The sequence below is a fragment of the Arachis duranensis genome, chromosome 2 (assembly GCF_000817695.3).
Source record: "Arachis duranensis cultivar V14167 chromosome 2, aradu.V14167.gnm2.J7QH, whole genome shotgun sequence".
In the NCBI taxonomy this organism is placed as follows: domain Eukaryota; kingdom Viridiplantae; phylum Streptophyta; class Magnoliopsida; order Fabales; family Fabaceae; genus Arachis; species Arachis duranensis.
In genome coordinates, this window is record NC_029773.3 from 17,301,102 (window position 1) to 17,317,383 (window position 16,282).

Consider the following 16,282-nt stretch of genomic DNA (forward strand, 5'->3'; position numbering starts at 1 on the left):
TTTTCTATGCTTTTTCATACAAGAAATTGATGATTTGTGCTTAAATATTGAATGCTTTTATACTTAATTGATATATTTTCTTGATCTTTTAATTTTATAAATCTTGTAGGAAATAAGAAGAAAAAGAAGCAAAGAAGCACAAAAAAAGGAGAAAAAAAGAGCTTTGGGGTACACTTTGAAGTTGGGGTACACTTTGGAGCCTTAGGCCACGCTTTTAAAAGCGTGGCCCATGACCAAATCAAGGAAGGAAGCAGCCAGCACGCACACTGCCCTGCCCTTGCCAAGGGCAAAATCGTGATGCACATTGAGGATTGGAAGCAAGAAATTCGCTAAGGTAAAATCTGGGCGCTCACAGCATGACCATGCCTACTTCAAAGGGCTATAACTTGAGCTACAGACGTCCGATTGATGTGCTTCCAGTTGCGTTGGAAAGCTGACAATCAGAGCTTTCCAACGATATATAGAAATCGATATTTGGCGTCCAATTGAGGCAGGAACGAAAGGCATCTTTAAGGGCCAAAAATAAGCAAAAATAAGCCAAGGAAAATGATGTAGCGTGTGCGTCCTCCCAGGTTCGAACACGGGAATGCATTTTGGAAGCACCAAGAAGCATCGTGTGTGGCGCACCAAGAAGCACCAACGCGCGCACCAATTTTCAACCATGGAAGCACCAAGCGCGCGCACCAACTCACGTCCCTGGCGCACCAAACCTTTCCTGCCCTGCCCTTGGCGCGGGCAGGGCAGCATCATACGCACCAAGGAAAATTTTGCCGCGCCAAGCTCGCACCAAGGCTGCACCAACGCGCACCAATTCTCGCACCAAGCTTCATTTTTCTGCCCTGCCCTCCACAAGGGCAGGGCAGCCTCCTGGGAGCAACATGGGCCAAAATCTCATTTAAATTCAATTCCTCTCCAAATTGAATCAAGGCCAAGCAAACCCATTTCTCCTCAAATCCAAAGCAAGCAAAGCCCACATCATCACTCAAAGGCACATGGATCAATTAAATTAGGATTTTCATTTTTGTAATTTATTTTAATTTCATTTTCATTTTTCATTTTGTAAAGCCTATATAAGGCATCACTTCCATCTTTGTAGGGAGGCTTGCTCTATTAGGGAGTAGTAGTAATAGATAGCTCTCTCTTAGTTTTCTTTGCTGTTTTTCTTGAGTGAGATTGGAGGAATTCTGTTTCATTCTCACTTTGAGAATTCTATTTGTTTACTTTCTGCAGATTTCTAAGAAATTGAGGATTGAATTTGAGTCTTCACTGATTGCTTCTCTTTTTTTCTTCTGCAATTATTCTCTTTTGGATCAAGGAAGGGATTGAGATCTAGACTTTTTTTCTAGTCTCTTTGATTCCCTAAGATCTTCACTTGTCTCTTTAAATTTCACAATTGAGCTTAGTTACATTCTGTGTTGCTTCTTCAAGCAATTTTCCATTTCTGTTTAAATCTGCTGCACTTATTTCATCTTTTACTTTTCTGTTTGATTGCTCCTTACATTCTCTTGTTGAATTTTAAATTCCCAGCACCCAAGTCCTTTTAATTTTCATGCAATTTAATTATTCTGCAATTATTCTAAGTGTTGCTTATTGCTTTCCTTTAAATTTTCTGCACCCATTCCCCTTTACATTTAATGCAATTTACATTTCTTGTCATTTAAGATTTTGTCAATTTACTTTTCTTGTTCTTTAAGCTTCTTGCCTATTTACATTCTGCAATTTAAGTTCACTGCTATTTACATTCTGTTGCCACAATTCTCACTTAAATGTTAGCTTGACTAAACTAATCACCCACTAAAATTGCTTGATCCATCAATCCCTGTGGGATCGACCTCACTCTTGTGAGTTATTACTACTTGATGCGACCCGGTATACTTGCCGGTTGGATTTGTGTGTTGGAAATTTATTTTTCCACAAAAACACCATCAAGCCCTTCCAATTTAACTAATCACTTGAGTATTCCAACTCAATGGTCTTCTTTTAATCAACCCCCAAGTCAAGTTGGGAGTATACTCCGTCGACATGAGTACAATGTTCACAAACTTATAAGAACAAGACATGATAAATTAGATAAAATAGGAACTGAAAATTAATTAAAGGTAAAAGTAATTCTTTGCATTAATAAATTCCAAAATGCAACATCCTTATCTGAAATAGGATTAATGGGCAATTAAAAGAGTAAAGAAATAAAGACACAAACTAGAATAGAAACTTCAATGGAGGTAGTGACTCTTCTCAATATCCAAAGCAAAAGCATCAAAAGCATCAAAACAAGAAATCTATGAATGTGAGGAAAACCTAGAGGAAGTAGTAATTTCTCTATAAGATTTCAATCTAAAACTAAAACTATGCGAATGAGAATGTGTGTTGAGTCTCTGCTTGTCCCCTGGCTCTAGTCTATGTTTCTGGGCCGACAACTGGGTCCAAACTCAACCCAAAATCGCCCCCAGCATTTTCTGCAATTTCTACAGGTAGCGCATGTCATGCGTACGCGTCGCTGGTCATCCTCGCATGTCACGCATACACGTCAAGCACGTGCACGCATCGCCGTGCGAACTCCAATTCACGCGCACGCATCAGGTATGCGCACGCATCGCTCCTCGCTGGCTATCTCCTTTAATTCTTGTGCTCCTTCCAGTTATGCAAGCTTCCTCTCCATCCTTTAAGGTATTTCTGCCCTATAAAGCCTGAAAATACTTAACGCACAGATCACGGCATCGAATGGTATAAAGGGAACACACAATTTAAGTGCTTAGGAAGCAAGTTTTCAATTGTAGAATAAAACTAGGAAGGAATTGTAAAACTATGTAAATTGTATAAATAAGTGTGTATAGACATGATAAAAACCACTCAGTTGAGTACAAGATAAACCATAAAATAGTGTTTATCAATCTCCCCACACTTAAACATTATCATGTCCTCATGCTAATCTCAAGGAGACAAAAAGAATGAATATGGGAAAGTAAGACTCATGAAATGCAATCTATATATGAATACAACTATATCCTAAGACGTTTCTATCTAATTGGTTGAAAATAAACAAGTTCTCCAAGACAAATATATATATCAGATTCCACTAATTCAAGTCATACAGTAAAGACAAGTAAACTTGTAAGAAGATAGCTCATGAAAGCAGGGAACATAGAATCAAGTATTGAACCCTCACTGGTAGTGTATATCACTCTAACTCTCTCAAGTGTCTAGGGTTAATTCACTCACATCTTCTCTAGTCATGCTTTCTAAAACTTTGATCTTCATCCAACCAATTAACAAAAATTTAGTATACCAATGCAAACATCCTAAGGTCTTTTCAAGGTTGTAATGGGGCTAAGGTAAGGGTGATGATATATGTATGGCCAAGTGAGTTATAATATGAATCTTTTATTACCCTAAGCTCTCACCTAACACACACGTACACTCTATGTGATTCCAAAATCATGCCTAGCTACCCAAAATTTCGACTTTTGCATCACATACTCATGCATAAACTTTTCTTTAATTTTATCACATATGCTTTGATCTTTTATTAAACTTAACATTGGGGTAATTTTGTCCCTTTATTCATTTATTTACTTAATTATTTGAATTTTTTTCATCATGAAAGCAAACATAACATATCAATGTATATGAGTTTTTAATTTTTCTGGTCTCCTATGAGTATGCACCCAAATTCCCAATACTTTTTATCACTAAAACACAACACACTTTCATCAACCTAAGTTCCCACAGTTTCCCATACTTAATTGATACATAATTTCTAACTTAAGCTAACCAAAGATTCACTTGGGGTAATTAATTATTTTTACGCTTAAGGCTAGTAATGTGGTAAAATATAGAATAGAAGGGAATTAAAAGGCTCAAGGTGGCTAACAAAGGTGATTGAAGGGGTAGGCTATTTAGGGTGAGTGGGCTTATAACAAATGATGGCCTCAATCATATGCAAGCATGTGAATACACTAAACAATGGACATATAGAATGGAACAAAATATAGATTGCAGTCATAGAGAAGAAAATACACATGAATAAAATATTATGGTTAAATAGTGTAACCATGTAATTAAGTTCAAATCTCGCAGGTTGTGTGTTCCTAGCTATAATTCATGTTCCAGAGTACAATCCTCAAACAAGTTTAACACAAATTTGTAATTTAAATTAGTGAAATATTGTAAAAAGGGTTTTGAAGAGAAACTCATTACTTCAACCAAGAAAACATACATACAAATAGTTATTATCATGTAATCTATCCTATCTAACAAAGGAAAATTCAAATGTTGGTGTTAAGAGAGAGAACTTACCTCCGGAAGTCAAGGACTGACCTCCCCACACTTAAGGCTTGGCACAGTCCTCCGTGCCATCAGTAAGGAGCAAGGAAGGGCTGGAAGTGTCGCCTCCAGTGTCTGGTTCGCCTTGGCTGCCTGTGCTACTGGATGAAGGGGAGTCTGGGGTGTCCTTTGGTTCTGGAGGTGGGTGTGTACCAACTATGAAGTCCTTCAAATAGTTGTATCGGCGCTTGTTACGGCACCTCATTTGCTCCATCTGCCGGTCTTGCCAGTCGAACCTCTCAAGGATCTGAAGGAACATTTGAAGGATGGATGGTGCTTGTGGTGTTGATGATGGTGGAGTGGAGCGGGGAGGAGTATCCAAAGGTGGACCTGCAGGCTGGCTCACAGAGGGAACTGGCGGCCTGATGTACTTCCCATTCGGGACATACTGGTCGGCTCTAGGGATCATGACATTCGTGTCGCCTGCCCGAGAGGACACACCTGCTGCAGAGACCAAATCTGAGGCCAAGGCAGGGAAAGGTAGATTACCCGCTATCTATACGTGTCCCATGGCTTGCCGGATGTGTCGGGGCAGCTTGAGGGGTTGCTCTGTCAGGATGCACCAGATGAGGACAGCCATATCTGCTGTGAAGGTTGACTCGTGAGTGCTTGGAAAGACATAGTGGGACATAATCTGTGCCCACACGCGAGCCTCCAAGGTAAGTGACTGGGCTGAGATGCTCTTGGGTTTTGACTGATGCGTCCCATAGATCCAGGTGCCGCCAGGTTGGGCGATAACTCCAAGAACACTATCCCATCCGAACTGATACGTCTGGCGCTTATGGGATGCCTCTTGATATGCTTCCCAACCCTTTGGACTAGGTGGAAGGTCCAATGTTCTCTGTATGGCACTCTCGGAGACAGGGACCTACTGCTGACGGACGAAGACAGTCTGTAGAGTAGGCGGGTAGAAGTTTGAGTAGAATTCAACTACCCATGATAAGTTGGCTTCTCGCTGCTGTCTCCTCAAAAATCCCATTGTCTCATCTCAATTCGGGGCTCCACAAAATCAACAAAGTGTGTTGGGACAATGAGCAGGTGCTCATTGTTGTAGTTCCTCTCGGTTAGGATGGGGAACATCTGTTCGCAATAACGGTTAGCAAACCGTGTGGAGTCTCGGGTGAAAAAGGCTTTGTCTGATTCATCAACCTTAATGATCCTCTTCACCCGCTTTGTTGGTGGCTTTACACTGGTAGATGGAAGTGCTTTTGCCAGTGTTCTCTTGGTTCCTCTCCTTGCTGGTGTCTTGTCAGTTGCCTTCTTTTTTCCTTTCTTGGTACCCATGCCTAAGGAAGAAGAAAAAGGAAGAGTGTGAAATATAGATAACTAAGACCGGAAGGGAGAAAATTCCAGGTGATAATGAATGCCAAAGGAAATATGATAGCTCAAGTACATTGTAGCTACAACATGTAGGTAAGACATTAATTAAGATCACGTAGGCAATTCAGAATAATAAGATGCAATAGGGTAAAAACATGCAAGTAACAGGCATGAGAAGCATAACTCAAGCATTAAGTAATAAATGTGCCAAATAAAAGAGCATTTGTAATGATGACAATTGTGAATGATAGTCCCAATTACATGTGGAATGCAAGTGTTTTGAAAAAGAGGCATTCAAGTAAAAGAGGAGTAAAACAAAATCGAGTTCAAGATGCCATAGGCTTTTTCACAAACACTTGGTGAGCAAGTTAAAGTAGGAACGAAAATAATATAATCCAAATGTATATGAGAGCCAAATTAAAATATCAATTTTCAAATCACTCCTCATAATATCGACAAGCTTTAGTATAGTAAGGTAATACCCAAAAAAAATTCCAATACCAACATAAGAGTGCAAGAAAAAAAAAAGAAAACGAAACCATGGACAATGAAACTAAAAGAAAAAATAAAGAAAAGAAAGAAACATAAATTGATGTAATAATGAAAGAGTAAAAGAGAAAGAAGAAAAGAAACCTGATGAAGAAGATAAAGAAAGAAAGAAGAAAGTAAAGATATGAAGAAAGAATAGGGAAGAAGAAAGAAAGAAGAAAGAAGAAATAATTAGGATTGAAAAGAATTAGGAGGGTTGGATGATTTGAAATCAGGTGCTGAGGTGGTTTAATTGTGCGTCGCATGCGACGCGTACGCGTGGGTCGCGCAATTTCATAACGACGCCTAAGCGTCAGGGACGCCTACGCGTGACAGGGGGTTGTACAATTGGCACGAAGGTTGCTCCATGCACGCACAACTCTTTGTGTGATCAGTGCGTGGGGCAAAAATGGCATATGACGCGTGCGCGTCAGGCATGCGCACAAGTGGATGGCCCTTATTAGAAAATGACACGCACGCGTCAGGGACGCGTACGCGCGATGGGACTTGTGCTGCTAGCACTGTTCCAGCCCCACACCATCATAACTCTCTGGCCCTACACCCGTTTATGCCGATTTGCAGGGTCACATGTACGCGTGAGGGACGCGTACGCGTGTTCTGGGGAAAACGCAAGCGATGCGTACGTGTGAGGGACGTGTATGCGTGGACTTGCTTGTGCACAAGGCACGCCACCAGCACTACTCCTATCCAACTCTCTGTTCAATTTTTATGTTTCACGCACACACATATAACGCGTACGCGTTAGCGACGCTTGCATGTCGTGTGCTTTTTTCTTTTTTTTATGTAGAATGCAAAATGCAGCATGCAGATGAATGTGCAGAAATTATGAATGACTACTGCGAAAATTAAAATAAAATAGACTAGGAATGAGAAGAAACAATCATACCATGGTGGGTTGTCTCCCACCTAGCACTTTGCTTTTACGTCCTTAAGTTGGACGGTCTATAAGCTTAATCTGCTTCTGTTGGTGGGTCCTCAAAGAGGAAGATCTCTAGCTCTTTAGTTTCCTTCATCTTCTTACTATGATACAGCTTTAAGCGATGTAAATTGACCTTGATGAATTTGGAACTTGAAGGATGACGCAGGTGGAAGACTCCGTATGGCTCTGTCTTTTCTACCCTGAGGGGCCTTCCCACCGTGATCTCAGCTTGCCTAGCATGAGCCTCAGCCTTGAGTTGTAAAGGAGGACTAGCCCCCTAGGTTTGAACTCTCTTCTCTTGATATGCTTGTCATGCACAGCCTTCACCTTCTCTTTGTATAGTCTGGAGTTGTCATATGCTTTGAGTCGAAGGGTCTCCAGTTCTACCAGTTGCAGCTTCCTTTCAGTGCCAGCCTTCTCAAATCCCATGTTGTATTCTCTTACAGCCCAGAAAGCATTGTGTTCCACCTCCACTGGGAGGTGACAAGCCTTTCCGTACACTAAGCGGAAGGGGCTCATTCCTATGGGTGTCTTGTATGCCGTCTGATAAGCCCAAAACGCATCAACAAGCCGTGTGCTCCAGTCCTTCTTATGAGGGTTGACTATCTTCTCCAAAATGTACTTTATCTCTCTATTAGACACCTCTGCTTGCCCATTAGTCTGAGGATGGTAAGTTGTTGCTACCTTGTAAACAATGCCATGTTTCTTAAGTAGTCCTGTTAATCTCCTGTTACAAAAGTGGGTGCCTTGATCACTCACGATTGGTCGTGGTGATTCAAAGTGATAGATAATATGATTTCTAACAAAGGAGACAACAACGTTAGCATCATTAGTACGGGTAGGAATTGCTTCCACCCATTTAGAAACATAATCTACAGCTAACAGTATATATAAGAAACCGCTAGAGTTTGGGAACGGACCCATGAAGTCAATGCCACAAACATAAATTTCACAGAACAACATAAGTTGTTAGGGCATCTCATCCCTCTTGGATATATTACCAAATCTTTGGGATGGGGAACAAGATTTACAGAAGGCAGTAGCATCTTTAAAAAGAATGGGCCACTAGAATCCACAGTCTAAAATTTTTCTAGCTGTCCTTTGAGGGCCAAAATGTCCACCACTCTCGGAGGAGTGGCAGGCCTCTAAAATTGACTGGAATTCTGATTGAGGCACACACCTTCTAATTATCTGGTTAGCACCATACCTCCATAAATATGGGTCATCCCATATATAATATTTGGACTCGCTTTTCAACTTGTCCCTTTGATGCTTAGTAAAATTAGGAAGGAATGTATAACTAACTAGATAATTAGCTACAGGGGCATACCAAGGAACTACTACAGATATTGCGTGTAAGCTATCAAATGGAAAAGCATCATTGATAGGAGTGGAGTCACTCTTAATGTGCTCTAGGCGACTCAAGTGGTCTGTCACTAAATTCTAGGAACCACTCCTATCCTTAATTTCTAAATTAAATTCTTGCAGCAACAATATCCAACGTATTAACCTTGGTTTTGACTCTTTTTTAGCTAATAGATATTTTAGAGCTACATGGTCTGAGTACACTACCACCTTAGTACCAAGTAAGTAGGCTTGGAATTTATCCAGAGCAAAAACTATAGCCAGAAGCTCTTTTTCAGTGGTAGTGTAATTAGACTGAGCAGTGTCTAAGGTCTTAGATGCATAGGCAATAATAAAAGAGTCCTTACCATCGCGCTGAGCCAGTGCCGCTCCTACTGCATAATTGGAGGCGTCACACATTATCTCAAAGGGTTGACTCCAGTCAGGCCCTCTCACAACAGGGGCTTGGGTCAAGGCAGTCTTTAGCTTATCAAACGCCTCTTTGTAGTCTGTACTCAGCTCGAACTCAACATCCTTCTGCAGGAGTCGGGATAACGGCAATGCTACCTTACTGAAGTCCTGGATAAAGCACCGGTAGAAACCTGCATGACCAAGAAACAAGCGGACTTCCCTCACAGAAGAGGGGTAAGGTAACCCAGAAATGACATCTACCTTTGCTGGATCAACTGAAATACCAGTATTAGAAACAATATGTCCTAGAACAATACCTTGTTGGACCATAAAATGACATTTTTCAAAATTTAATACAAGGTTTGAACTAACATATCTGTCTAATAATCTAGCTAAACTATCCAAGCAAAGGCTAAAAGAATCACCATAAAAATCTCCATACAGTTCTCAAGAAGATCTGAGAAAATACTCATCATGCATCTCTAGAACGTTGCCGGTGCATTACATAAGCCAAAAGGCATCCTCTTATATGCATACGTTCCAAAGGGACATGTAAAAGTAGTTTTCTACTGATCCTCAGGAGCTATATGAATATGAAAATTGCCAGTGTAACCATCTAGAAAACAGTAGTGTGATTTACCTGATAGGCGATCAAGCATCTGATCGAAAAAAGGCAGGGGGTAATGATCCTTGTGGGTAGCTTGGATGAGACGCCTGTAATCAATGCATACCCTCTAGGCGTTCTGCACTCTAGTTGCAATGAGCTCTCCATGCTCGTTCTTCACTGTCGTGACTCCAGATTTCTTTGGAACCACCTGTACAGGACTGACCCATTCACTATCCGAGATTGGATAGATGATGTTAGCTTCAAGCAGCCTGGTTACTTCCATCTTGACCACCTCTAGAACGGTGGGGTTTAGCCACCTTTGAGGTTGACGGACAGACCTTGTTTCCTCTTCTAAAAATATTCGGTGCTCACAGACTTGAGGGCTGATGCCAACTATATCCGCCAAGCTCCACCGAATGGCCTTCTTGTGTCTTCTTAGCACACTAAGTAGCTGCTCCTCCTGTTGGGAAGTGAGTTCCCTTGCAATGATAACTTGGAGCTTCTGATTATCCTCAAGGAAAGCATACTTGATGTGGGGTGGAAGGGGCTTTAGCTTCATTTTCTTCTCATGACTAGGTTCATGATCATCTGGAGCTAATTGTGGTGGCAAGGTATCTTCAATAAGCTCAGGGGGTGTCCCCACACTTTCCTCTTGCTCCATAAGCGTCTCTTCCACCTCTTCTTGGTGAACTTCAGCCACAATCTCATCAATAATGTCACACTGGAAGTTGGAGTGATCTTCCGGTGGGTGCTTTATAGCTTCATCCAGGTTGAAGCTCACTGTTATGCCATCTATCTCAAAAGAGTAAGTTCCTAAGAAGGCATCTAATTTGAACCTTGAAGTCTGCAGAAATGGCCTTCCAAGCAGGATAGATGATGGTCTTCCTGATTCATTAGGGGGCATCTCCAAAATGTAGAAGTCAATAGGAAATGTTAGCTGATAAATCACTATTTTATGGTTTATCTTGTGCTCAATTGAGTGGATTTTATCAACTCTTTACCCACTTATTCATAATATTTACATGGTTTTATATTTCCTTCCTGATTTTGTGCTATGATTGAAAATGCGCTTCTTTGATCTTATATTTGCTTATTATTAATCCTCTCTTATTACCATTAGATGCCTTGATATGTGTGTTAAGTGATTTCAGAGATTACAGGGCAGGAATGGCTCAGAGGATAAAAAAAAAGCATGCAAAAGTGGAAGGTATCACTTATATAAGGAAGGACCAAAGTCTCCAACGTTTACCAAGCCAGAAAGTGACTTTTCAAAGAAGGTATCATTGAAAAAGCTAAAATCTTGGGTGATGGTGGTAGGTGTAGACAATAAAGATGGTGGTGGCGGTGGTGATAAGGGAGAAACTAATGATGTATTCTGTTCTTTAAATGAATTATTTTATTATTGATACTGATTTGACCGTCCTATGATTCTATTCTTGTACATACTATCACATTTCTAACACTGTGAAAACTCTCCCTTTATTTTTTTATTTTTCTCAGATCGGTGCCTCTTAGTTACAATTTTGTTATACTACTTAAGGAAAAAACAGAGAGAAGGGAGATACCAAACATGAAAGGGATACTCTAGGAATTACAATTTTTATTCTTTTACAATTTTTTTTGTTATGTTAATAACAGTGATGATGTATGTTCTTAAGTTATCAAAAATAGAAATATGATAAGAAAATATTAGGTACTATTTTTATTTTAATATTTTTAATTATGAATTTGATATGTTGATCTGTGAATTGAATCTGCCGAAACTTGCACCATTTGAAAAGGGCTATTTTTATTGATTTTATGCCATACTTGCACCATTTATAACCATCTTCAAGTTTTTCAGATTCCCTCTCTGTTAAGAAATCAAATTTTAAAAGACTATTTGTATTCCTTTTGTCGTTCAAGCTCATGATATCTACAATCGACGGCATCGTAGATGCTCGAAGTTTCAAACTGAGAAAATAGATAGCAATATATATATATATTTATATATTAGTACAAAGACCCTCACATTCTAAGGTTTTTGTTTATCACTCATCATCTTGTGTATGATGAACCTTTTCGTGGCCTTATCTCTTTCTATCACTTCTTTTTTTTCTTTTTTTATTTTTTTTATTTGATATTTTTAAAATAAAATTTGTTACAATGATAAATAATAGTGGTGAAAATTTTCAAATGGAATACTAAATCACAACCGGGAAAAGTAGACCATTAGAAAGAGTAAATGAGGAAAATAACGGTAATTCAATTGAATTATTGATAGAACATCGATCAACATTCAGTCAATCCCCACCTCAGCAACATCTCAAGTTCTTTCTTGGGGGTATGATTCTTATAATTAGGGGAACGATTACCTTCATCCCAATTGTTGGTGTTTGGATATCCCCTGTTCTTCGTAATCACTTAAAAGGTCATTTAACATGGAAGGCCACTCGGATCAATTATTCTTATTCAATTGAATTGATAATTGAAGTTAGCAACATGTTGATTACACACCAGAGTGCTAGGAGCGTATCCCTTAGCTTAAAAGCGAGTTTAGTGATTTGAGGGTGAATAGATAGAATATCAGAATTTGTATAAAGACTATGAATTGCAAACACTTTGGTGAGTTTCAATGTATGTATGTCAAATACATTTTGAACACGACACTCATCTGATATTCGTCTAACACACGCGTCTTTCGTGTCCAATTGGGTCTTAATAAAACATAAAAAATATTTCTTCGAACATAAATACCAATATATATTTTTGAAATAAGTTTAGAAATAAAACATATTATTATTTATTAAGAGAAATATATTTTCAAATACTTTATATAATTAAAAATAGACATTAAAATAACTAAAAAATGGATTTATATTTTAATACTAATAGAATACCAAAATATTATTATAATTCATTTAATGAAATTATATATATATTATTAAAATTCAACAATTCAACATTTCTATGTCTGCGTGTCCGATATTATATTATGCTCTGTGTCCGCTTCAATGTTTATACATCATAACATATCGGCTTTAATTCGATGCAATGACTAAGTGTATACAATTTTGAAAATTTACAAGTTATAAAGATACGATACATATATAAATCCGATATAGTTGTACATAGTGTTCCCATTATAAACTGACTATGCAAAGAACAATGATCTCTATCCAAAAGAAAATTTCAGCTATAGATATTCATGGAGGCTTTAAAATTATTGTTAATGATTGTACACATGCTGACTAAGCCTGGTTTGAGGGTTATTCTGACATCATGCTTATGATTTAAATTTATCTGACTATTTTATAAACATGGATAAAAACTAATTGAAATGATTGTTTATCAATAATTAAGTAATTTAACTTTTCTATAATTTTTGTTATGTTTATATTTATTAACAAATACTTTCGTGAATTCCATTTCTCATAAACCCTACATTTAGTACTATGTTGACTATTTTAAAGTAGGAATAAATAAAAATATACAATAGTTTAAGTTTTTCATGTAAAAAATTTAATGATAAAAATATCAGGCATATATAATTTATTTCATAATACCTATAATTTACAAATTTTAACATTAATTGCTGCTATTAAATATCATCAATTTTGTTACCTTTTAAAACACAATATTGAATCTAAAGATTTGACCATTTTTAAATATAAATACACTCCTCAATACACATAATTAAAATAATTAAATAGTAAATTCATAGTATTATCATATATATATAATTATTTTGAATATGTAAACGTTTATACCTTATAAACTTTCCTTTTTATATTTCTTATTGTTAATTAATGGCTATGATTATAATACATTGCCAGTATATTTTTTTATTGCCTAACAATTAATAAAGAAAAAGATAAACAAAAAGGAAAAATACTGAAATTATTTTTTGCCTATTTCAAAATACTCAAAATGGCTAAAATACTAAACAAGACTGTTGAGAATATCTAAGAATTATTTGTTATACTTTCTTCAACTATAGAATGTTGGTTGATGATGTTGATAATGAGGTGCTATTGATGACAAATTAATATCCTCAAGCAGTCCGGTACCAATATCCTCAATCGGGCCAACGTCATTAACACAACTATCATTGCCAGTTCTAACATTAACACTAGTAATAGTGTTGTTGGCATACATTCTTTCCCTTGCACCTGCACTTGCATCTGAAAGTATAGGTTTTTGTACACCGCTTCCTTTACCAAGTTTGGGGCTTACGGTGGAGTTATTGTAGAGGTTGAAAGATCTTGATGGAGGTGGAAGGATTGGTGGCAAATCATGAGCATGCAAACCTACATAGGTGATTAGTACATGGGTGGGATCATCCATGTACCGATCCACTCTCTTCTTTGCATTGCAACCAATTGCAGTGCAACGATAGTAGCTCCTGCAAAAGAAGCCACAACAGTATTGTTAGAGGTAAAGCTATTCATGTGTCTTTATTTAATATTATAAACAACACCGCATATTTTGCTGCGTTAGTATGGTAGTTAGATCATCACCTTGGGAAAGGGCTCTTTTTGAGTGATTTTTTGCCGTACTTGCGCCATTTATAACCATCTTCGAGGCTTTCAGACTCGCTCTCTGTCATGTAAGTAATTTTTGAAAGATTATTTTTATTCCTTTTGTTGTTCATCCTCATGGTATCAGCAACCGATGCCATCGTCGATGCTCGAAGTTTCAACCTAAGAAAATAGAGAGCAAAAAAGAAAATATTAGTACAAAGACCCCATATTCTAAGGTTTTTATTTCTCACTCATCATGCTATGTTTGATGAACACTTTCCTAGCCTTCTCTCTTTTTATAAAAATTTTTTTCTCATTTTTTCTTTTTTATTATTTGATATTTTTCAAAAAACATCTGTTACAACAATAAAAAAAATTGGTGAAAATTTTCAAATGGAAGACTAAATCATAATAGCAAAAAGTATACCATTAGAAAGAGTAAACAAGGAAAATAATAGTCATTTAATTGTATTAATTTTTTTCAGTACTATTACTATTATTTTTTTTCTTCTTACCTAGTTATAATATTATCTTCTTCATCATCTGGTTCATCGCCTCTCAGATTTCCATTTCCACCAACAATTGATTCCACTGAATGTTTAGGCCCTCCAGCTCTGTTGTTGGTGATGTTATTGTTAGAAACGACCACCTCAGGATCGGATGGGATTATGGAAAGGACTGGATTTTGTGACTATGCACCTACTTCAGAAGATTCTAGAATAACTACGTATATGGAGACAGAGAAGGAAGAGGATGCTTTATTGGCGTTTCGGTTGGCGGGGCATCTTCTTCAGCTATGTCTAACCACTCGTATAAGAAAGGACCAAAGTCTCCAACGTTTACCAAGCCAGAAAGTGACTTTTCAAAGAAGGTATCATTGAAAAAGCTAAAATCTTGGGTGATGGTGGTAGGTGTAGACAATAAAGATGGTGGTGGCGGTGGTGATAAGGGAGAAACTAATGATGTATTCTGTTCTTTAAATGAATTATTTTATTATTGATACTGATTTGACCGTCCTATGATTCTATTCTTGTACATACTATCACATTTCTAACACTATGTCAACTCTCCCTTTTTTCTTTTTTATTTTTCTCAGATCGGTGCCTCTTAGTTACAGTTTTGTTATACTACTTAAGGAAAAAACAGAGAGAGGGGAGATACCAAACATGAAAGGGATACTCTCCGAATTACAATTTTTATTCTTTTACAATTTTTTTTGTTATGTTAATACAGTGATGATGTATGTTCTTAAGTTATCAAAAACAGAAATATGATAAGAAAATATTAGGTATACTATTTTTTATTTTAATATTTTTAATTATGAATTTAATATGTTGATCTGTGAATTGAATCTGCCGAAGCTTGCACCATTTGAAAAGGGCTATTTTTATGGATTTTATGCCATACTTGCACCATTTATAACCATCTTCAAGGTTTTCAGATTCCATCTCTGTCAAGAAATCAAATTTTAAAAGAATATGTGTTCCTTTTGTTGTTCATGCTCATGATATCTACAATAGGTGGCATCGTAGATGCTCGAAGTTTCAACCAGCTCATGATATCTACAATCGACGGCATCGTAGATGCTCGAAGTTTCAAACTGAGAAAATAGATAGCAATATATATATTTATATATTAGTACAAAGACCCTCACATTCTAAGGTTTTTGTTTATCACTCATCATCTTGTGTATAATGAACCCTTTCGTTGCCTTATCTCTTTCTATAACTTCTTTTATTTTCCTTTTTTATTTTTTTATTACTTGATATTTTTAAAATAAAATTTGTTACAACGATAAATAATAGTGGTGTAAATTTTCAAATGGAATACTAAATCACAACCGGGAAAAGTAGACCATTAGAAAGAGTAAATGAGGAAAATAACGGTAATTCAATTGAATTATTGATAGAACGTCGATCAATACTCAGTCAATCCCCACCTCAGCAACATCTCAAGTTCTTTCTTGGGGGTATGATTCTTATATTTAGGGGAACGACTACCTTCGTCCCAATTGTTGGTGTTTGGATATCCCCTCTTCTTCATAATCCCTTAAAAGGTCATTTAACATGGAAGGCCGCTCGGATCAATTATTCTTATTCAATTGAATTGATTAATTGAAGTTAGCAGCATGTCGATTACACACCAGAGTGCTAAGAGCGTATCCCTTAGCTTAAAAACGAGTTTTAGTGATCTGAAGGTGAAAAGATAGAATACCAGAATTTGTATATAGACTATGAATTGCAAACACTTTGCTGAGTTTCACTGTATGTATATCAAACACATTTTGAACACGACACTCATCTGACA

The 16,282-nt window shown here is 37.3% G+C and overlaps 1 protein-coding gene across 1 annotated transcript; it reads right to left on the minus strand.

Annotated features, from left to right (window-relative positions):
• Positions 1–13,442: 13,442 nt before the first annotated feature.
• Positions 13,443–14,251, minus strand: LOC107473839 (WRKY transcription factor 23-like). The gene is made up of 2 exons (XM_016093426.2): positions 13,973–14,251; positions 13,443–13,857 (listed from the first exon to the last, which is right to left on the minus strand). Exons 1-2 carry the CDS (start codon positions 14,131–14,133, stop codon positions 13,443–13,445), a joined length of 576 nt encoding a protein of 191 aa, XP_015948912.2. The 5' UTR covers positions 14,134–14,251.
• Between the last annotated feature and the right edge of the window lie 2,031 nt (positions 14,252–16,282).